This window comes from Odontomachus brunneus, unplaced genomic scaffold (genome assembly GCF_010583005.1).
Source record: "Odontomachus brunneus isolate Ranch 3 - 2012 unplaced genomic scaffold, Obru_v1 Obru_scaffold_063, whole genome shotgun sequence".
In the NCBI taxonomy this organism is placed as follows: domain Eukaryota; kingdom Metazoa; phylum Arthropoda; class Insecta; order Hymenoptera; family Formicidae; genus Odontomachus; species Odontomachus brunneus.
In genome coordinates this window covers 1,845,540-1,869,381 of record NW_022639513.1, presented here as the reverse complement: position 1 = coordinate 1,869,381, position 23,842 = coordinate 1,845,540, and the positions used below count along the sequence as shown (strand labels likewise).

Sequence of the window (23,842 nt, the reverse complement as noted above, 5' to 3'; positions counted from 1 at the left end):
TATAAAGACATATATATATATATATATATATATATATATATATATATATATATATATATATATATAGATATATTTTTTTTTTTTTATCTGTGAATTCGCGTTGGACAATTGCCCATTGTTGCACATTTTGTTGAAAAAGGCACGCAACATATGTTATACGGTACGATCTAATGGACATATGTGGAGTATTCGTCAGTGTATTAAGTTATCAAGTGCTTAAACGTAAGACCTGTCTCGTTCGTTTCTTGCACGACTAATGTAAGAGCCTTATGGGCGTAAAGTTTTTATTTACACATTAATTGTAGTCTTGTTTTACACGAGTAATAAATTCTTGTCAGATTCTTATACAACTACATCTGTGGTACTCTACGCATGGCGATAGCTTGAATGACTCTACGTATCCTGCCAACGGTGCGCTTTCTGCGGGAATGTCTCTTCGTTACCAAACAGGTCCACTGATTCCACAAATACACGACAAATGTCACTACAATAATTATTCCTAATATAAAGCTCCACTGATTTACAATGGCTGGTTTATCTTCTTCGACCACTCTGTCCACATCATAAGTCACACTACCAACGCCCATATTCTGCAGCGTAGGTATGCTAGCACCACCAACTCGTCTTTTGAGCCACAAGGCGTCCGTTTCTTCCTGCAACACTGGGTTTCCCATATTCATGGTGTTACTCACGGAAAGTACCTTGTGGGATTTGTAAAGATTCCTGTAAAAGTAACAGAGAAAAGCGTACGAATGAGAACATTTATAGCGCTCGTGCACAGAGATAACCAAAGATAACCGACAACAATAAACTGCACAAGCATATAATCCGCTTTGCACAAGAAATAATCGTTCATTCTTTTGAAGTCAAGCAACTATTGGTTACATTATTCTATCTGTCACGTCGCGCCCTTAGTGATATATCGTAACATAATTAATGTATTGAATCAAACATCTGTATTGATACGAAATCATTTACATTGGCACAGTTTCATTGACTGGTAGTGGTACAGCGTAAACGGCTGTAGGACACGACGGAAGAGATCTGAAACCGCCCGCCGGCCCGTCATCCGTTAATACTTTGCTATGACGGCTCAAATGATTTCCCTCCATTCGACGTGGTAATTCCCCAATCTCTAGATTATCGATTGTTTTAACGGTTTTGCGTTTCGTTTCATTTTCATCCGTAAAAACAGTGGGTATGTAACCCGTCGTTGTGTACTCCAAAATGGCGTCGAGCATCCAGAAGCAGGCTAAATGTAAAGAAAAATAACCATGACAATCATTTCAGTAAGTAATGTTTCAATTAAGAAAGAAAGAAAGAGAGAGAGAGAGAGAAAGTAAATTTGCAAAAATTTACACGAAAAGGAATTACGATTTAAAGGGCTTCGCAACATTGTATGTTCCATATCGATTTTAATGTTTAAAATTACTTTGTATTATATCTCTCATTGTAACATGCATACATTTTTGCAAATGGCTGTCGTCGATGCAATTTGAGTCACCGTAAACAACGAGTCTACCAGGTAGCACAGTGCGTTCTCTCGCACGATTCTTCTCCTGCCTCTCATCTTGCGCAACTTGATCGTGAATTTCGTCGTTGTGCGTTATTTTAACGGTATTCTCGCTGGTCACTTGCAAAAGTCCGAGAATGGGAACGAGATTACATGCACCTGATTCCTTTTCTAGAAGAAACTCTCGGCCCTGATCTTGTAACTCAGCATATAAAATTACTCCGTCCTTTGGAAATCTATATGCACATTGAAAGCTTGGTGCCGCATGGTACTACTCAAAACGCCCTATACTGTAATATACAATCCGCTTATTTTTACCTGGCGAGTGTAGTGCCGGATGCAAATGTGACCGGTGCATGTTGGCCGAGAGTAAAATGACCGTTTCGCACCTCATCGCCGAACGCCACACCCCAATTAGGATAGAGTAAGTCATTTATAGCGGGAATATTGGCACCACCTGTATCAGGTATCCACCACTGACGAGTGTTTTCGTCGTAAAACTTGACCTTTCGCATGACTGTCACGTTATACCAGTCCGCAAACACGATCACCGAGAGACCGTCGTCCTCCACATCTCGCTTCAGCTTGGCCACCTGCGGTTGATAAATTTCAAGTGAATAAATGCGATTTTATTACAAAAATCAGCACATTCCCGATATTCGCGCCATGCATACTTCCGCGGGAAAGAATTCCTCCTCCGTGTCCACGATGAGCAGTGTTCCGTAATTTCTCGCGTTAAAACAGGTGAACGGATGGCCGAGTACTTCGAAGTAATAGCCGGCGTTGCGTAGGTGTTGATACATGTCCTTGAAATTAGTGTGTATATGATCTCCATTCCAATCCAGAGGATCATTCTTTACGCGCAGGTCATCTCTGGGGAAATATCCGGGTGGATAGCGCAAGTTGTGATACTGATCCCACAGAATGCGCTTGCTGAAAAACGATACGAAACGATAGAAAGTAACGATAAATAACGATAGAAACGTAAAACGATAGAAAGAAACAGACGAGATGGATTTACTTGGTCAGCACAATTTACTTACTGTCTAGGAGGCGTAGGTATGACTTTTGCCTTCAACGGGAGTTTTATCGTCGACTGCCGCGGCTTATCTTCACCGTCGCACGCCGGTGATTCGATCGTGAGAGAGACGTAGCCTGCAAATATGAAGATAATCTAACTAGTATAATATAACATATGTACACAGCACAGCGCGTGTATTACACGAAAAATGAAAGAAATGTCATATAAACCGTGCGCGACGCCTTGCCAGTTGCGGGATGTCGAAGGGACTGTTAGAGCGATTGCCAACCAACCCGACCATGGCCATAAAACGTCGCTGTACGTAAATGCCACGTCGATACGCTGGCCGTTGCCGTCACCGGTGTACGGATGCCAGGTAAGATTGACCACATGTCCTGACACACCCAAGCCATTTACTATAGTAACGTTGACTATTGTGGGCATGCCGGTATGGTAGACAGCTTGAGTACAGTACGGCCACATGTATTGGCACTCGGTCAGATCTATGTAACTGTAATCGTTCAACCAGAAGTGAAAAATTCGTGAATTGTATCCCATTCGCGTTCACACATTATATATCCAGAATTACTCGTCGGTATAATCGTCGATATAATGCGGCTAAAAACACGCACAACAATGCGGAACCGAGCGCAACGTCACATCGACATCACGAAGGAAGAAAAGGGCTCACCTCGGACTAAGTGTGACGATAGGTGTGTACGACTGTAAAAACTGAAATGCCCGCAAGAGATCTAGCTTCCCGGCACCTTGCTCAAACATACCGATTCCAGGTAAGCGACGAGCTGATCCTAGTAACGCTTGCTTCATACTCGCTGGCGTTACCTTGTAAATGTTCGTCACGTTATATGCACAAATGGGTTAGCTCTTACGATACATCTTCAGATCGATTATACCTTCTGCTTAGCAGCCTTTGACTCGTCCGTTTCTACAAATCCGCTGGCTAGGAGTGCAACCGCGCCAGCGACAACGGGACTGGCCACGGAAGTGCCGGAGAGAGTTCTACATCCTTTCCGCAAGGCGGATCCTTTTACTCCAGACCCGTACGTGACCAGATCGGGTTTGACTCTTCCGTATCCGTACGGCAATTCCCACGTGGTCATGCCACGCGAAGAAAATCTCGCTATTTGATCGTCCCAATTGATACCTCCTACGCCAATTACATCCATTTGATCGGCAGGATTGTTTAAAGTGCTGTAGAAAGTAGGTAGAATTAGAATTGTAATTCGATAAGACTAGATGATTGTCGAGATAAGTAAACATGTTGTTTACCCGTATAAAGGCCCATCGTTGCCGATTGCCGACACCATAATAACACCATTGGCTGTAAGTTCCCACACTTTATCAACGAACGGATGATCCATAAAATCTGGACCGCCAATGCTTAGATTCAACACTGTCACCTTGCTGAGTATAGCATAATTGAACGCATCCAAAAACCACGAAGTATAGGATACCTGTATCAAACCGAAAGGAAAAGTGAGAAAAATACATTGTGAAATTACAAATACTATGCTATACAGAATAATGTCCCGTAACAAACTACATATACTCAGAGGCGTATTCCCGAGATCAATTGAGAAAGAAAACTTTCTACAAACATGAATAAAATTCACAATAATTTCCTAGATATAGGCGTTCAAAGCTAAGAATGGAGTTTTTCAAACATCCTATTATTGTGAGGAGAAAACGTCCAATGATAAATCAAACATTACAAAGACAAAAATTATTGAACGAAAATAAAAATCACGTGAATTGTTGCATTTGACGTCCTTGTCGGCTATACACCGCGATCTAAAATAAACCGAATAGCTGTGCGAAGAACCTTCTCATCATTGTTTCTTATCTGCTGATATGCGTTATTAACGCATTTAGTACCCACTCGCTTCTCCTTTGAAGAAGCTTTTCTTCAAAAGACTAAGAAGTTGGATTTAGCTGTTCTTAGCCCCTTATTCTATACTATGTTCTATACACACACACACACACACACACACATATATACCTGGGCATTTGTGAAGACGCGAAAAATGTGCAGTTCTGCATCCGGTGCAAAACCCAAGCAGTCCCTGGAAGTTGACGCAACGACACCAGCCACAAATGTTCCATGACCTAAGCCATCCTCCAGAGTTTTCTCGTTTGTCCAATTTGATCTCTCTTTGATCTTCTTGAAATGTGGATGACTAACAGCCAGTCCAGTATCGAATATAGCTACTTTTACACCCTTTCCGGTAATACCCCTCGCCCATAATACGTCAGCTTGAAGAATATGCGTGATTTGTCTTGGTATAGCTCTCAATAGTTTCCGAGACGAATGGCGACTGGTCATTTGCTCTAGCACATTCTGTATATTTTAAAATTCAAGTTTTATTCATCATATCGATATCCTATAAACTATCTTGCAATATGTTTGAGGCATCTTTCGTGGATGACTATTCCATGTCATAATTTTCATACTCATCATACTTGATTTTCATACTCACATAAGTATTGGCTCGTCTTTTCAGCTCTCTATATTCTGGAATATCAGAGTCATCTGTCGTGGTGTTGATAAACTTTAAGCTTCTACGTACAAGTCTCTGTGGTGTTACTCTTTTTACAAGCGGATGATTGCTCAAAGCATTCAGCCCATGGTGTCTGACTGTTCCCTGTAATAGTACAATGTCAAAGTCGCTAGGGAAGCGAGACGCCAAATTGTTACGATGTAAAATTGTCCAGTTATTGATGCCGGATGAATTTAACGCAGCTGCTATGTAGTTTCTCCGTGTGTGGGGTCTGTAATAACCCTTAAATGCAACTATGTACTCGTTCTCGACTATCTTGGTAGAGAATTTAACTTGGACTTGCTGTATACTGCAGCAAGCACAGGATATATCGTATGCAGACTTTGTAATATAGCCTCTGTCATTGTTCTTCTTGGAACTACTGCCACTGCTTAAATCACTATGGATCATAAAGATGCCAAGTAACAGTATCCAAGAGACATGTAGCCGACATGTGTGCGGCAGCTTCATACTATTCGCATTGGTTGAAGATAATATAGTGTATCATACTTGATCGCTTCAGTACTGAGACAGTACACAAGTACTGAGACAATAAGACATTATAAAAATGCTCTACAGAAGCTAGATAACACAACGACAATAATTTTTCTGTGTCCTGCTCAGGATATTCATTATTCCATCTTTCATATTTCAAGATGACACTAGAGATTAATAATTTGTGCTCTCGACTTTTTGCACCGCTCGAGACAACGATTACTACTGATAATCACTAGTGATCACTGGTAACCCCTGAAGTAACGCTCCCAAAGCAATTTCATATAGAACGTTTACTCGTTTTTTCTGACTTCTCACATCTCTTAACCTCGACAGGCGTTGGTAGAAAATAGTCCCACGCAGAAGAATGATTATTAACCGCTACCAACAATTTACAGACAATGCTATATAGGCATTATAATCACGAGTTACTTCACGTTGCTTAGAAGCGACGTATTAATGTTACTGTTGTCACATCGCACGGATGCTCGATTTATGTTTGATGATGAAAACTATTAACAAATGAACTCTATACGTATACATATAATAGTCAGGGACGTATTTATTATTAGAAAGAATTGTGCATCTTGAAGTCCTTTTCTTTTTTTCTTTGGAAAGACGATGACATATTTATCAACATCAGTATCCACTTTGTTTCATTTATTTCGTTCCTTTTCCGCTGCAGAGAGAAACCGTTGTAATAGCGAAAACGTATGTTACATCAAACAACGCAACGTACATCTCGTTCGGGAATAAAATTTTTCCAAATACGCGATTTCGCTTTTCCCGCCAAATTCTGAAATGTCATTTTATTTGTCGTCGGATGTTACGATTGGCTGTTGGATACAATTGGTGTTCGATAGAGAATTTCTCCGGGCAGCCATAGGCCGGTATTCATATGGCTCCTGCACAAAGGACGCGGTAATGCTTGCCGCGCGGCGAAAGACCGCGCGACAGCCAATCAATATGTTGTTTTTCCGTAAGAGCTAGAAGGTTATTACGGAAAGCAGCATATTGATTGGTTGTCGCGCGAACTTCTGCCGCGCGGCAAGCATTACCGCGTCCTGTGTGCAGGAGCCAATAAGGTGCTTCCCAGCAAGGAACACAGGCGACACCGTGTAGCACAGTGTCAGGGTGCAAACTCATGCAGCGGAATAACGGAACGCAGACAAGAGCGGAACAAATCATGAGAGGAAGCAATCACGAGCGAAAACTATGGAACGCTCGTGATTAGTTCCACTCTCGTTCCGCGCTCTACTATTCCGCTACATGGGATTGCACCCTAAAGTTTGTTCATAATATGTTATTATATTTAAAGATGGTCTTAAATAAAATCTCAAATATTTAACCAGTAATATGATATGTATAACATCCGTATGAATCATTTTATTAGCTAAAATGTTTTTAAATATGTATTTAAGACACGGTCTTAAATATAATAATGTATTGTAAACAAGCCTTAACTCGCACTCAGTGGGCACCAGGGTTAGGCAAGTAAAATACTTGATGTAAATTACACAATTTTAAACATGTAAAATACTAAGTATTTTATGTACTTAATTTTTTACTGTAAAATACATCGAATGCTATATGCGTGTCTTCCACAGACTTCTATATAACTATTAGCATGCTAATTTCCTTATATAATGCTATGTAAAATTGACTTCGAACAGTATGTATTACGTACGAAAAAAAAGACATCTGGGGTGCGTTCAGATTCTTCATTCGGGTGTACTCTATTACTAGAAACACTACAGTATATGTTACACATACTATAGCACTTCTAGTAATAAAATACATCCGGGTGTGGAATCTGAACGCAGTCTACGCATGCCTGAAATTGGTGTTCCAGAAGAAGAGGGGATATAAATGTAATATGGCCGATTCCACCTGTTTAAATATTTGTGTACGTACAGAGTGAAAAACGTCAGAGTAAAATGTTACAGTAAAAAATTTGTGAAAATAAATGATTGATCAATTGTATACCTATATCAGAGTTCAATAATTTCTAAAACGAGATGCTACATTGTGAATGTCGGAACACCAAATAGGCGCATGCGCGAGATTTCTATACATATTTTTCGGGACCATGTACTGAGTCGAAGTTAGCAGTCTAGCAGTATATAGAAGTCTGTGGTCTCTTCAGGCCATTGCTGAAACTTCATGCCATTTCTTATCATATGTGGCTGCATTCCAAAGAGAGCATTTAATTGACCAATAAGAACAAAGATAGAATTTCTTTATTATGATTGGTCAATTAAATGTACTCTACTCACCGTGTAGAATTTTGAAACGCAGCCTATGATGCCCTTATAGAAATATCATACTAAGAATCATTGATAATTACTTATTATCCAGTATTTTTAATACTGAAAATAATTATCAATGATTCTTAGTATGATATTTCTATAAGGGTGGTTAAGGATGAATTCATACTTTGATAGAAAAGCAGAAAACAGGAAAACCAATCAGAACCATAATTTTCTTTGAACGTGCCTTTGCGTTTTTTGAAGATTCCCCTCATATTATTAACGGTAATTGGTGAAAGGGCCAAAGAAGATCTGAAAACATATAAAAAAAGAGAGAGAGAGAAAGAAAGAAAGATAGAAACCAGATTAACGTTTTTGTGTAAACGCTTATAATCAGACCGGTGTCCCATTAGACGAAAATTCTTAGGGAGCGGTGCACTTGGACACGGTGCATTTGGACACAGCCAATCACAGCACCGTGTGATTAGAGACATTTGTAGGGTCCCTTGGAACAGCGACTTATGATTGGACTGTGTCCAATTGCCCCGTGTCCAACTGATATACACCAAAATTCTTAGCGGAACGAAACGCGTGCACCAATCACAGTTACTCCGTTCTTTTCGTGAATAGATTTAAGTAAAGCGGGGAGCACACACTCTTGCATAAAGGCATAATGCATAACGCACAAGTAAATTACCCAATCAGATAGCGAATTCGGTAGCTTGCACTAGTGCGCACTGAGTGCGCATTAAGGCTTGTTTACAGTACATTCTTATATTTAAGATCGTGTCTTAAATACATATTTAAAAACATTTTAACTAATAAAATGATTCGTACGGATGTTATACATATCATATTATGGTTAAAAATATTTGAGAATTTATTTGAGAATTATTTAAGACAATCTTTAAATATAATAACATACTATGAACAAGCCTTAGTGCGCACTCAGTGCACACTAGTGCAAGCAACCGAATTCGCTAAGAGTCTTTCATTTTCATCGTGGCAATAGAAATGAGGATTCTGATTGGTTAATTATCTTATGCGTTGTGCATATGTCTTTATGCAAGAATGTGTGCTTCTCGTTTAACTGTGATTAGTGCGCACGTTCCGTTCTAAGAATTTCCGCCTAAGGGTGCGTTCAAATGGAGAAAGAAATAGCGTAACGGAATCTTTGACTATATAACCATGGACCGCTAGCCGCTATCTTATGTCTGCAGCAAAACGTCTGTCAACATCTGCAGCGCCGCCAGAGCCAAACAACGGCTATTACATAAACTATCATATATTTGTAATTTCTATTTTACCATGTGAAAGATATTTTGTATATGTATCCGTGATCATAAATTGCAGTTATCATTAAAATACATAAAAAATTATTATATTTCTTTAATCGTCAATAACAGACTTTTTCGTTTTTTCTTCAAATAAATTATTACATTAAAAAAAAAGTTATAAAACTTTGCTATAATATAAAAATCAACAATTTTTAAAGTAACAAGAAAAAAAATCTGATTTGCAAGGAAAATATAAAAACACAAAATAAAATATTTATATAATTTCATACAAAATTTGTATTTATTATATTACATAAAAATATGTAATATTTATATAATATATTTATATTATAAGAGATATATAATATATGAATAAAAGATATATAATATATGAATAAAAAATATATATATATATATATTAAAAATGTCTATATAATATATATGTAATATTATAAAATGACGTTCAACATTTTTTAAAACATTATTTAAAATACCGTCCTTTGAGGTAACTTGGAACACCGGAGTAACTTCGAACAATTTACAACGACTTACAAAAATATATGGCATCATTAAACGGATAAAGGTAGAACTTTCATATCAGTGATATAAAAGTTATTCCAAATGATGGTATATTATTGTCCTTGCAATAAAATAATTTTTGTCAATTTATGTCTGATATATTGACATTTTTGCCTCATTAATTTTCCTTCATAATTCATAACAATTTTAACATAATTTTCTATAATTAATTTTGTTATAAAGTATTTGTGGTTTTCAAGAAAGTCTAATTCTTTTTATTATTTCTACTATACTATTAGGTTTTTCCAATACGTATCACCATGTGATAAGCGGATATTAGAAGCGTTTACGTTGCTAACTCTGTTTTGCTCTACTGAGTTCCTTCTTTTGCCGTTGTTTGGTCTTGGCGACGCTACAGATGTTGACAGACTCTTATGGCTCCTGCACACAGGACGCGGTAATGCTTGCCGCGCGGCGGAAATTCGCGCGACAGCCAATCAATATATTGCTTTCCGTAATAATCTTCTAGTTCTTACGGAAAAACAATAATTGATAGACTGTCGCGCGAATTTCCGTCGCGCGGCAAGCATTACCGCGTTCTGTGTGTAGGAGCCATTAGAATCGCCGCTAACGGTCCATGGTTATATAGTCAAAGAACGGAACAGATATGGTTCCTGCACACAGAACGCGGTAACACTTGCCGCGCGGCGGAAGTTCGCGTGATAGCCAATCAATATGCTGCTTTCCGTAATAATCTTGTAGCTCTCACGGAAAAGCAACATATTGATTGGCTGTCACGCAAACTTCCACCGCGCGAAAGCGTTACCGCGTTCTGTGTGCAAGAGCCATTACGTAAAAGAAATATGGTGGGGATCAGCTAATTAGAATAATTCCGTTTTCATTCCGTTCCGTTGTTTAATAAATAGATTTCACATAGCACGGAACTGTTACGGAATAGAACAAAAACAAAAAACATTCTAACCTATCGACATTGAAAATTGCGTGTGATAAGGTGTATCCGGTTTATAACGTGTTTCTCGCGACGGAGAAAACGAAAAGACTATTTATTATGGCAAATTAGCGAATATTTGAGAGGTATCGTTGATATTTACTTACATATATTAATGATACATTTCAAATATTGAAAATTTAAACATTACTTAAGCATTATTTCATTGATATATATATAAGTAAATATCAATAATATTTTTGTTACTATGTTCCGTTCCGTTCCGTGCCATGTGAAACCCACCTATCAAACAACGGAACGGAATAAAAATGAAATTACTCTGATTGGCTGACCCTATATCTCTTTTCCGTAACTGTTCCGTTCCGCTATTTCTTTCTCCATCTAAACGCATCTTAATGGGGCACCGACCTCAGTGCTTTGCAATATTAATAAATCAATCAATCAAATAAATAAAAAAAAAAGATTTCGACCTCTTTTTCTCTTACTTCATGATTTTAGATAAGGTTAGATAGTTTTAAGTTTAGACTCGGTTTCAACACGAGTTAATTAAATTAAATTGTCAATCGCATGGATCAGCTTAGCAATTGGACAATGCGATTAGACAATTCCGTTGAGTCAATTAACCGATTTGATTATCTTGCGTTAGTAAAACCGGGCATTAGATATTTTATACATGTATACTACGTTTTTTACATATTTTACGTAATATGCATGATATTACGTAGGGTGGGACCCGATTGACCACGGTACGATTGGACACAGATTGTAATAATTGGTTCGACCTGGTAATTCACTAGATAATTCTTTGTATCGGTTGGTTGTGTCCAATCCTAACGTGGTCAGTTGGGAAGCTCCTTGTCACGTATAAAGCCAGCGGCACACGATGCTTGTTTTCGTGCTAAATTGCTTGCTGAATGGAAATAGTCTGTTCTGATTGGTGCATTTCTGAAGACGGGCCAATCAGAATAGAGTATTTCCATGCAGCAAGCAATTCAACACGAAAACAAGCATCGTGTGCCGCTGGCTTAATATAAAAAACCCTAGAATTTATCAAATATCCCAACCCTGGTGCGCACTAGTGCAAGCTACCGAATTCACTATTAGTGAATTTGAGTGATCAAAGCGGCGAGTTACAGCGAGGTTAACGGCGAATGGCAGAACCTTTCGCGGAAAATCGATTAAATCCAGGCAGACCGTGGTGAGACTCACGACTATGTACTACGTTGTCGCGTGATCGTCGCCGTTGTTCGATATAGAGAGTTTGGCCGATGGCGGCTGTCAACTGGCGTATCCCAGCCCACGGTCGAACGGTTCTCGACCGTTTCTCAGGAAATCTCGCCTGTTCCGCTCCGAAAATAGCCGCGGCGCGCTCGCATTGAACGCGCTCACGACACTATTTATGCGATTGTTCGACTAGGGAGCCTCTTATATGACATCGGGCAAGGAAACGATGGGGTAAGTAACTCTGGCAAGATACTCGGAATTACCTTTTAAGGGTGTGTAATGTGCACGTATACGTGACCGATTAACTTTTGTTCCTGGTGGGGGTGCGCACGATGAATTATTCGCTCATCATCGCTCATCACCGGCCTGCTACTATCACGCGATACAAACTAGATCACTCGGGATGCACGAGGCAATGCCCCTATGTTCCGTTTTCCTACATATTTCTCTCTTTTTCTCTCTTTCTTTCTCCCTTCCTTCCCCTCCCTCTCGCTCTCTCTCTCTCTTTCTCTCTCTCTCTCTCTCTCTCTCTCTTTTTCTCTCCCTCCCTCTGTCTCTCTCTCTCTCTCTCTCTCTCTCTCTCTCTCTCTCTCTCTCTCTCTGTCTCTGTCGCGTGCATGCTTTCCATCAGATTCTATTAGCAGCGGCACTTGCACCTGCAGCGCAAGTATGCGAATGGTACGAATCGTCACAAAATTGTATTCCGCCTTAGTCTCGTAAAATCATCTTGCGAATCCACGATAATAATGTATGCATTAACGAACTCAGCTTTCAGTTGCTAGAATTCTTTTCCCTGTCTTTTTTTGTTGTTTGTATATCGAGAGTCGGTGCGCGTCAAGTTGACGAAGAAATTTCAAAGACGAAAGACGTCGACTTTTGAAAACCTGCATTTATGCAGGTTATTCCGCATAATGTCGATACAAGTAATGTATTAAGTATTTATTTGAACGACAAAGCATCACATGTATTAATCTCTCTATTATAATCACCCGAAAAAATGTTTCCTTTTTTTTTTATTTAACATTATTAACATTATAAGTAAGCATTGCTGTTTCTACATTTTATTGTGCATTCTCTCTTTGTTATTTCATGCAACAACTCTGTATATAATGTATCTTTGAACGTACATTAATCAGGTCAGATAAAAATAGATGTTCTGTATGACACATGTAAAAGATTATGTACATCTTCTGTTACCACCTAAATTGATTGCAGTGAGCAGCCAATCTTTACGTGCAAAGCGCACGTATTTCACATTGACCCAAAAACCAAGCGGTCTTGGGTATCTGCATCAACAGCGGCAGTATCGGTTTCATTCTTCTATGATTCCACCAGAAGTTTATATAGAATAATCTCAGTTGAAGGAACAAAGGTGACTATTAATCACAACTCGCAAATATACATACCATGCATGCACGCAATACATACATATATACAAATGTACCTTTTATCCTCTAGGCCGTGATAAATAGCACGATTACACCGAATATGACTTTCACAAAGACATCACAGAAATTTGGCCAGTGGTCGGATGTTAGAGCAAATACCGTGTACGGTCTGGGTTTTTCATCCGAGGCTGAGCTGGGCAAGGTTTGTTGTGTCGCGCTTGCTCGTATCGATACGTAAGGAGCACAAATCTTTATATATATATCATGCTCTCAGAGGAATATTCTTCTTTGACAGTTTATCGAAAAGTTTCACGAGGTAAAGGAGGCCACCAAGTTAGCTAGTGCCAAGTTACAGTCAAACAGTTCTTCGGTTACGCCAGCCACCAGCGCAAATGTCAGCCCAATTACGTCTCGATCGGGTATGCCGTCGTCGGAACAAGACCTGATCGATCCACCAAACTCTTCGATGATCAACTCCAACGTGTCGGCGTCAAACAATCCAAATCCGAATGCCAATATGATTTCCGCTCAGAACAGTGTATCTTCGGTAAGCAGCAGTCCTTTACCTGGTAGTTGTCAAAATAAAGTGGACGACGAATTGAAAAACACAGTCCATTCAAGATCACAGAGTGTTTCTCAGCAGAGTACAGATAGTCCGCAGCATCAAGGGAAATCGGCGCAATTAAGCTCTACGCAAAGTGGCCAATCCGCTGAGGTGCAGCTCAAGTATGAGAACGATAGGCTGAAACTCGCTCTAGCTCAAAGCTGTGCTAATGCAAAAAAATGGGAGGTACGATCTGAGAATGTTTTCTGGCAACTAGAAAAGAATGTTGTGCGTATGCTGTAACTATATCATCTTATTGTAGGTCGAGCTGACCACTCTGAAAACCAGCAATGCAAGATTAACAAGCGCGTTACAAGAATCTACAGCTAATGTCGACGAATGGAAGAGGCAGTTGCAATCATACAAGGAAGAAAACGCCAGGATAAAAGCCAAATATGCTGATTTGGAGGCTGGCAAAATTGCGGAAGGGAACAGTGAAGCCCTGAGATTAAGAGTCGAAGCGTTGGAAAGTGAATTAAGAACGCGAAATGAAGAAATCAAAGCTCTCACAATGGCCAACAAAAATAAGGATTTTGTGGTACGTATGTAGAATTCTCTTTCGTTTATATCCCCCTCTCTCTCCTTCCATCCCTCCCCCCTCTTTCTCTCCCTCCCTCTCCTCCCACTTCTTATACTGCTGATGTATAAATATAGTACTCACTACTTGCGTTAAACGTCACGTCTACTATTTGACTAACAAACATCTCTTTCTCTAAGGCTCTGCAAAAGGAGAATGGAGAACTTCGCGATATGTTGAATGTAGTTCATGAACAATTAGAAATTGCGATGAGTGCGAATAAGGTCCAAAAGCAAAATTTGGAAACGTTAAACGCCAGATTAGATGGCTTTATACAGGGTTTGGTAACTATACATCGAGAAATTACGCATACACTGCAAACTTAAGTTTGCGCCATAGGTAAACCTAAGAATGCCTTTCTTAGGTCTTTTGTATTTACTATTATAAGCGCGATGTGCGAATGGATGATGTAGATTAATACAAAAGAGAGGCGTTCAACAAAAATCGGACGCTGATCGAGCGAAAAATTATAAGGTACACCGAGAAATTAGTCGTCTCGAAAATAGTACATTACGGAAGAAATTGCTCCCTTTAACATGTATTTATACATGAATCGACCTGACATTAGTATTTAGCGTTTCTCTTTAGAGATAAGTTTCGTGCCATAATCGTGTTATTGTTACATAGGATAGAACACTTAACTTTATCACCTTTCTTCCGACATTGCTTCACATTCGAAGCAATATATAAATCTAGTCTAAAATGTGCATTTCATTTGGTCGGTGAAATTGCAAAGGTGACCTGAAATTTTCTTTCGTGAGTTGAAATCATTTTTCCTACATCTTTCCTAAGTGTGGTTTTCAGAGATAAGTTTCAGAAGGTTTTGCGGCTTGTGATAGTCGTCCATGTATTTTCATGTTTGCTACAATAGGACGTGAATATTCACTAGCGGCAGATGGGCCAAGCTCTCGCGTCAAATTTTCATATCAAATATCGAAGTCACTTTAATATAGCTTTGTTGTTGAAATTAAAAAATATTCAACTATATTTTCTCCTTCTCTCAGTTTATTGAGCTTGCGAATTTTGTCTAGGACATACGTGATTCCTCAGAAATTGTTGGCGCGCATGCATATCTCAATGTAACATCATAAAAGAGTTGCGACTTAACTTTTACAAAATGGCACAAAAGGAGTGCTTGTACATATAAAAACACAAAAAGAGTAAATAAAACGTGGACAATAAAAAAATCAATTTTAAATAATTTTTAATATGTGACTGAAGGAGAATGTATTAGCATCTTTTTATGCATTCTCTCATTTCTAATTATATATTCTCTAAAATACTTTCTAATTCACAATTCTATAATATAAAATGACATAATGCTGTATTTTTATTTTCTTTTTTTTTTTTTTTGTTATTCTCCAACAGATTTCGATTTTAGAACCTCTATTCTTCTATTTTAGGTATAAGACAAACAGCAACAGAGATGATAAAAGAGTAAAGTTAAATTTAAATTAAACATTCTGCCCATAATTCTTGATCAATTTTTTCAGTATTGATTTTCCAATATTTGCACAAGCACTATCTTTTATGTAAAAGTCTGTGGTACAATTTCCCATATAATGTTATGAGATGGTAAAGTTAGGTGTTCTCATTCTGTAAAGTTCTATACAAAAGGCATACATTTATTGTTGAATTTACCGTACATGAATACCATTCTTATGTATAAAATACAGTAGAACGACGGCTGTCCCAAGTTATTGTGAGAGAAATGTTTTCGTACAAGCGTCTCCCTGCGAATAATTCATCTAAACGAGAAAACAAAAAGCACAAAATAATATTCTTCCAAAAATTAGAACAGCTACTTCCTTACACGCATTATTTAACTTAAACTTTACATCGCCTCACAACTGCTATTTCTTTCACAATGCTATTATATGATGTAGATTATGTGTGTGTGTGTGTATGTGTGTCTGTGCGCACGCGTATGCGAATGTGCGTATATACACATAATACACACACACACACACATACGGATAGGTAGAGTTCATTAGACGTCACGCACTTTTTCTCGCCTTCATCTTTTTTGGCCTGTTTAATACAAGTTTTCTGTCAAGAAATTTGTTACTATCTCTTTTACAACTTTGTGCAGCGGTTCAATATAACAAAACGCTATTCTTCAAACGAATCTTTAGCAAGATTTTTAATTTGAGAATAAATTTACAAACTATTTAGTAGTTTTGCAAAAGAAGTGACTGACGCAAATCAACTTTGGGCGACGGAAAAACGATTACAAATTGATCAAAAAATCCATAAATGAAAGAAAGTGCTACGGAAGTCCGAGACAGCTTGTACATATGTTCATTTTAGCTTTAAATCCTGCAATAATCGTGCGACGTGTCATTACAAAGCTACGTGTAGATTTGTCATGTATCCTCATATCGTATAATACTGTATCACCGTATCGTGGCGTTTATTATGGAACAAAAAGGCATAACGCGATTGATCAACTTTCGTATGATACTTGTTGCTACGCTGTAATGTATGATATGGGAAGCAAATTTAATTATGTTGCACTGTATTGTGTCGCTATTTGCGATACTTCGGTAGAACGAGGATATGTAACGGATCTATACGTGGATTACGATTTATCACTTTATTTATCCGCTTATTAACTGCATCATTTTTACATTATTTTAAATTCTCACGTTGAGATCTGAGGTACGTATATTTTGAAAAAAATTTACTCAAACTCGCATAAAACTCGCGACTACCAAGCGTTGGTACATTAGTAGTGGAAGTTGAAGAGCAATGTTATATTTAACAGAAAAGTAATCTTACTGCTAAATAATTTATTTATTTAAGGAATTTGGCATTGTTTGTTTACTTTGCACTATACGATAACTTTCGTATTATATATATACACACACACACACACACCATATTATGTGAAAATTGTATTTTACATACATGGAAAGAATCTCTTGTGTTTCATTTTTTATCATGAATTGTTACTCTTAAAGTAGATAATTTCCTGTGAATTGTTACTCTATATTGGTTTTCTAATTAATCTACACTCGAATTAATCCATGTTTTACTGAACGATATAAAGATGCTTCAATTTTTCATGACATATACTGAAACTAATTATTGTTGCACGAATCGCGACACGCGCATTTATTAATTAAGTAACAACTATGCGCACTCGTATATTAAGCCCATTGAAAGATATGCAATAATTTGTAAGACATGTATCTCTTCTCGCGAATTTGTATAAATCTTTTGTAATTTGTATACAAGAATTTATGTTGAATGCACATGTCGGTTACGTTTTTCTTTGTCTCTCGATTATTATTAATATCATGATTATAAAAAGATATTGCTGTTATATTATCGTTGCTATCGCTGCTATTTCAACTATTGCGATCAATACTGATGCTATTATTAAGTCACTCATATCTTTCTCTATTATCACTACGGTCCAAACCTTTCTCTCCTCTCCCTCTCTCTCTTCTCCCCCTCCCCCCTCTCTCTCTCTCCATCTGTTTTTAACATCTTTATTATATCGTTAAATTTATTTATGTTATTGCGAGTGGCATTGCCATTAGAAATATCTTTACCAGTGTTACAAAGCACCTGCGTGTTACTTGCGCGCCTGCGATAATATTTAGTAATTATATATAAAAAAAAATACATAAAACATATCAAGAACATAACACAATTTCTCTTTATCACAGGTACAATAATCCTTATGAAGATTTGGATTGTTGTCCGACAACAATCTTAACATGGTAGATGGCCTTGACTATACAGGCTGGTCCGTTATTACATTATTGCAACTGAAAAGTTGCACCTCGCGTGAAAAGTAAGTCTCGAAGGAGTAGGAGATTATTTCATACAATTTTATTTCTCTCCGAGAAAATTGTATTTCTGAAATTCAAAAATTGTCTCACCGGTTTAGCTCGCGCTAAACTTTCGCGTTATAAAACATACATTTTTATTCATATTTCGAATTTTGTATCTAGAGTTAAAATTACGATTTGTATCGCGAACATTCTGTATAGTCAAGAAAGTACGACGTATGATTTAAAAATGCGTGTAATATGATTCTTTACTGCGCACAATTTAGAGACGTCAAGTGTGAGATTGATATGTTTGACAAAGAATTTTTATTACGCAGAGATTGTGTGTTGATTTCATCTTTACAAGACCTTGCGATGCGTGTTGAAAATATACATTTTATTGTTAAGAGAACTATGTATCATATTCTGCAAAGTATAAGAGATTCATTATCAGATTACCCATGATTGCAGATGATTATGGCTCGCGTATTCTTCGCTATATTATAGTTGTATAGTACAGAAAAAGAGAGAGAGAGAGAGAGAGAGAGAGAGAGAGAGAGAGAGAGAGAAAGAGAGAAACACACGCAACGCGTAAAGGAACGATCCGCACAAGGAGTTTGACCGATTCTGTCAAAGTGGTAAAGGTGATATACCTAGACAAATTTTTAGTAGAGAATTAGGAAGTAAGACAAGTGCAAAATGCTAGAGGATGCACTTTTTATCGTACCGACAGTATGCATGTATGTATCGAAAAAATGTTGAGGAGATGAATTTTCAATTTGAGGAATTGGAAACTGAAAGCCTCGCTTGCCATATGTAATCTTAATAAAACATTTTCAGACGGCACCAATTTTATTTTTATGTACCAATACCAGACGAGGAATGATACATTAGTGTGATTAAGAATACAATCCTTGTGGTGGTGTCGCTTTAAATTTACCGGAGAATTTCTTTTGAATGCGTCACACCAAACTCTGATTGCAATGTCGCGTGAGTAAATTTAGCGTTTCATCAGGTATGCGTATTGTGCACATCTGACATCATACATGTGTACATACATAAGATACATGTCACATATGCAGATAGAAGAACGCCTAGTTCAACTTTGTCTCGACTTTTAAAAAAATCCGAAATTTGTCTCTTTCTGCGTCGAGATTGATTTGAAGGGACGTTGCTCTTTCCCCTTGTTTTATACAGATTCACTGAAAAGAATTAATTTCATTAAAATCAGATCTACTTTAAAATACTTACTCAAAATCGATATGTTTAGTTTAGAGATACAATATTCCTCCGCCTGTAGAAAATTACGCTATTTCCGAGACACTCTGTGTGCGATGATTCCGTCACGCATTCTACGTGCTCAAAAGCGTCACGATACGGTCTCATTCAATCAAGGATTATGAATCATATATAACTCCGTAAGTGATGTTGCTAAGGAGTCGCGAAAACACAAGTATAGTACATGAAAATAGCGCAGTGAAAATTGTCACTTTATAATCCGATTAAATAATGTGTAAGCGAAAAATATAGTATAGTATTTTCAATGTCGATAGTTTCAGCGTCTTTTCTTCTATAGCTCGTGACGTTTTTGTTTTCGTCTTTCGATCGATCTCGCAGCACGGCGTCGGTTTGGCGAATATGATTCACTCGCCATCTCTTGCTCACTACAGGATATCACGTTTTCCACGTCATTGTTACTCGACATTACGTCGTCGACCCCACCAGCAGATCCCGGACAACGCGTTGTCCTTAATATCACCGTCGTCAGAACGCTTCCATCCAGCGACCAAGTACCCACGTTCCCATACACTTCCAACGTAATCGGCATTCTACGCGAAAGGGAACTTTCTCATTAACGTAAGTAGCAACATTAAAATTATATTTGTATTATCACATTCTACAATCGTAGAAATAAGATTATATATATAAAGATTTTCTTTGTGTGTGTATGTGTATGTGTGTGTGTGTGTGTGTGTGTATGTGTGTATGTATGTAATTAATCCGTATTAATTGCCGTATTAATTTATTTGTTGTCGGAGGCAATATTAACATGATTATTAATTCGTCCAACTTTTGTATTTTTGTATATCATAACACTTCATAATCATCCCATCATCCTCTGAGGCATTTCTGAAGCATCATTAAATTTTGTATGAATCATTCTTTCTGAGAGTTGGTGGGAAGACGAATAAGAACAATGGATTATGCACAATACTTGCGCAATTCGCCAACAATTACATTAATGTACACTATATACAGACGTTCACCTAGGATCGATAGCTTAAACCGCACCCTGATCCTTTCTTAGCATATTGAAGGCTCGCATTTTATCATAAGTCATCAATGCTTCACCTTAAAAAATCAATCTCGTTGAAAAGTTGACAAGTCGAACAATCATTATCGATCTCACCTGTTCCGCTCGACCCCGTTGTCGCAGATTAAGCACAGTGTGCATCACATCTGAGATGCACATGTTAGCAATATTACAATATTGTCCTTACCGAGAAACTTTGAAAAGTTTACGGATTGTTCATAGACAAGATGCACACGTGTCTGTATGGATCTTTCGGAAGCAAAATCAATTGGCGATAAGTTAAAGCGAATTAAAAAAAGGGAAAAAAAGAGAAAACCGAAGAGAAAATACAAGGTAGCTCGACTGATTTAAATCTCCGTTACCATCTGCAAAGAATATACCAACTATCATCTCAGTGCATCGATGTGTCGTCGACGAATACAAACATACATTGCCCCACCAACGAATTCCTTTCCTCTTCTCGTCTCTTCCGTAACGCTTTTCGTCATCATCGTGCCGCGAACTGAACGCGAACAGTTAGTCAGTCCAGAACCGGTACCAGTCCGCAAAGGAAGTAGCGATCTTCGGTAAGGTAAAGCATGCCACACCCAGAGTGTCACTTTGCCGGTCCGATCGATATAATCCTGCGGTATTCGGAAGTAGCGTGTATTTTTTCGTCGTCCTTCAAATTACAAAGCATACGCCCATTTCAATAGTTATTTAATAAGAGGCATTATTTAGTGAATACCGTCCGATGAGATCATCATCCGTTAACGTGGCGCGATATCTGAAACGAGTCAAGGGCGTTACTCTCGCCGATTGCGTCGGTTTACGCGTCTCAATCACCGTAGATGAGAGTTACCGTCGCACTCTTTTCACGTTAAAACCACAATTACAATATAATGTATTTTAATTAAATCAAAATTGCATTCATATTGCATGAAAATTCTTCAAAATTTATACCAGAATCGTTAAATAATAGTTATCACACAAAGAAAAATTCTAGTGGAAATTAATTGTTGAGAAATCTAAAGTAGATTATTTATTATATTTAAAAGTCGCCTTTCATATTTATAATCAAATAGAAAAAATTTGTTCTCCCGAAAGAAAAGATTATACAGATCAGACTGTTGATGGATCAATAATACCAATTTTTCAAACTTGGTCAAATTCTTTCCTTAATAAATCTCTCTCTCTCTCTCTCTCTCTCTCTCTCTCTCTCTCTCTCTCTCTCTCTCTCTTTCTTTTTTATTGGATTGTATATACGTTTGTACGCAAAATAACACGCATAAATTAAAAATGTTTTCAGATATAATCCGCAAGATGGCAGCTAGTCAATATTATCACATACAGGTAATTTACATGTTGATATATTATGATGACGCTCGCATCGAAATAACGACTAAATACAAACGACTCGCCCCACACATAGCCACATTTTTATTGCAAAGCTTTTGTTCTGAGAAGAGCTTTTGTTCTCTACAAAGAGTAACAATTATAACGTTAGAAACATAAATAACGTAAAAATATTTATTTCCCCGGAAAGTATATTTTACCTGTAAATGCTCTCAGTGCACGCCTACCGTATACCCGGCCGAACCATTCGATCCCGAAGAAGATGCCAACCTCCTACGAACCGCCATGAAGGGCTTTGGTACTGATGAGCAAGCCATCATCGACGTTCTGGCTCATCGAGGTGTCGTACAGAGATTGGAAATTGCAGACAAATTTAAAACAATGTACGGCAAGGACCTTGTTTCCGAGTTAAAATCGGAGCTTTCCGGAAACTTTGAAAAAGTTATCTGCGCCCTGATGACGCCTCTTCCCGAGTTATACGCCAAAGAACTGCACCACGCCGTTTCCGGTATGGGTACCGACGAAGACGCGCTCATCGAGGTTCTCGCGTCTCTGAGCAATTACGGTATCAAAACGATATCGGCCATCTACAAGGATTGTACGTCTCGATACATTGTAGAAAAATATTCTCAGCTCAATGAAAGAAAGATTCCGAAAGATTACATATGATATATATACTCTTTTTTTTTTTTAGTATACGAGAAGGAACTGGAAGATGATCTCAAGAGCGACACTTCCGGCCACTTTAAGAGGCTTTTGGTGTCATTGTCTTGTGTAAGTAGCGTTGCTGAAAAATAAAGCATTCGCAGCCAATATCGATGTCAACAACATCAACTTGATATATGACCTCTACATTAGCTTTGCTCTACTCCTCTGTTAATCATTAGGCCAGTAGAAACGAGAATCCCGACGTTGACGAGGAGGCTGCACTTGAGGACGCCGAAAGGCTCATGGCCGCTGGTGAGGGACAGTGGGGTACTGACGAAAGTACTTTCAATGCGATTCTAATTACTAAGAGTTATCCGCAATTACGAAGAATCTTCAAGGAGTACGAACGCATCGCCGGACACAGCTTGGAGGACGCTATAAAGCGAGAGTTTTCAGGCTCTCTTGAAGATGGCTACCTAGCCGTCGGTAAGGAATATAATTGAATATTAATGAATATTTTAATGATTTACTCGCTGTGTCACCCGCTATATCGTTCATTTTCTATTTTAACATTATTGCGCTCCTCAGCGCAGTCATATTAGATTGTGACTTCAGAAGCGAGATATAATACGCTGAAAATTGTTGCGTGCTATTTCTAAGTAAAAAAAAACATATAAGAACACTTCATTGCGCTCGAGCATACTTGTAAAATGTTCCGAAAACTATGCTTTTTTCTCGATAATTAATAAATAGTTGGAAAATAAACATGGCAAAATTATGAAGAAAGTAGATTAAGAAGAGAGAAATATGTTTAACGGATATAATTTGCATGCACATCTTTGAAAATTACTGTTTTACTCTACAATTAGATATCTGATTGCAAAATATAATCAACACGTGTTCATTTTCCCTTTCATTTAGCGAGAAATAGTGTCAATAGTGATTTTAGTAATAATAATTACTATATACAAATGTGTGTGTAGTTATATAATACATATTGTTTAATCTGAAAGCCTTTTATAGATGTTCTCACTAAAAAATGGTTTTATCTTTTAGTAAAATGCACCCGTGATAAGACAGCTTATTTCGCGGAAAGATTATACAAAGCCATGCGTGGAATTGGCACGACAGATTCGACGTTGATACGCATAATTGTAACGCGTTCGGAGATCGATCTAGGCGATATTAAAGAAACTTACGAGAGACTCTACGGCAAATCTCTCGCGGAAGCCATTGATGTAAGTAGAAAAAAAATTACAGTGATATAGTTGGTCACAAGGATGGAAAAGATAATTTATATAATGATAGAAATAATATATTATGTTTATATATATATATATATATATATATATATATATATATATATAT

The 23,842-nt window shown here is 37.8% G+C and overlaps 3 protein-coding genes and 1 long non-coding RNA gene across 15 annotated transcripts in view; 2 read left to right on the top strand and 2 right to left on the bottom strand.

Annotated features, from left to right (window-relative positions):
• Positions 1 to 61: 61 nt before the first annotated feature.
• On the bottom strand, positions 62 to 6,307 carry LOC116846370 (membrane-bound transcription factor site-1 protease). Its single transcript, XM_032820098.1, has 12 exons — positions 5,033 to 6,307; positions 4,555 to 4,893; positions 3,825 to 4,009; positions 3,449 to 3,746; positions 3,226 to 3,377; positions 2,765 to 3,045; positions 2,557 to 2,668; positions 2,188 to 2,446; positions 1,832 to 2,106; positions 1,466 to 1,749; positions 979 to 1,252; positions 62 to 723 (listed from the first exon to the last, which is right to left on the bottom strand). Exons 1-12 carry the CDS (start codon positions 5,561 to 5,563, stop codon positions 351 to 353), a joined length of 3,363 nt encoding a protein of 1,120 aa, XP_032675989.1. The 5' UTR covers positions 5,564 to 6,307; the 3' UTR covers positions 62 to 350.
• A 5,409-nt stretch (positions 6,308 to 11,716) lies between these two features.
• Positions 11,717 to 18,635, top strand: LOC116846309 (homer protein homolog 2). Of its 3 annotated transcripts, none has more exons than XM_032819971.1 (7): positions 11,718 to 12,057; positions 13,042 to 13,198; positions 13,285 to 13,416; positions 13,510 to 13,761; positions 13,855 to 14,004; positions 14,081 to 14,356; positions 14,536 to 18,635. In XM_032819971.1, the coding sequence occupies exons 1-7, from the start codon at positions 12,032 to 12,034 to the stop codon at positions 14,719 to 14,721; spliced, it is 1,179 nt and encodes a 392-aa protein (XP_032675862.1). In that variant the 5' UTR covers positions 11,718 to 12,031; the 3' UTR covers positions 14,722 to 18,635. The 3 variants fall into 3 exon arrangements, with proteins under 3 accessions (XP_032675861.1, XP_032675862.1, XP_032675863.1); XM_032819972.1 differs by having other exon boundaries at positions 11,719 to 12,057; positions 13,858 to 14,004; XM_032819970.1 differs by having other exon boundaries at positions 11,717 to 12,057; positions 13,510 to 14,004.
• Positions 18,636 to 19,871: 1,236 nt separating this feature from the next.
• The window catches only part of LOC116846311 (annexin B9-like), a 6,744-nt gene continuing 2,773 nt past the window's right edge, over positions 19,872 to 23,842 (top strand). For 6 of the 9 annotated variants that reach the window (XR_004378454.1, XR_004378453.1, XR_004378451.1 and 3 more), the window contains exons 1-5: positions 21,770 to 21,823; positions 22,043 to 22,424; positions 22,521 to 22,600; positions 22,714 to 22,960; positions 23,531 to 23,712. Coding sequence is in view for 5 of the 9 variants with exons in the window: in XM_032819974.1 (XP_032675865.1) it covers positions 21,770 to 21,823; positions 22,043 to 22,424; positions 22,521 to 22,600; positions 22,714 to 22,960; positions 23,531 to 23,712 (945 nt within the window). In the remaining 4 variants the exon portion in view is untranslated. Of the gene's footprint in view, positions 20,035 to 20,950; positions 21,063 to 21,769; positions 21,824 to 22,042; positions 22,425 to 22,520; positions 22,601 to 22,713; positions 22,961 to 23,530; positions 23,713 to 23,842 lie in introns of those variants that run through there. The other 3 variants (XM_032819977.1, XM_032819976.1, XM_032819978.1) reach the window with 3 other exon arrangements.
• LOC116846313 lies at positions 20,031 to 21,068 on the bottom strand. 2 transcript variants are annotated; one of them, XR_004378456.1, is made up of 3 exons: positions 20,921 to 21,068; positions 20,588 to 20,856; positions 20,031 to 20,529 (listed from the first exon to the last, which is right to left on the bottom strand). It is a non-coding gene; the product is annotated as an uncharacterized LOC116846313 (long non-coding RNA). The 2 variants fall into 2 exon arrangements; XR_004378455.1 differs by having other exon boundaries at positions 20,588 to 20,874; positions 20,921 to 21,054.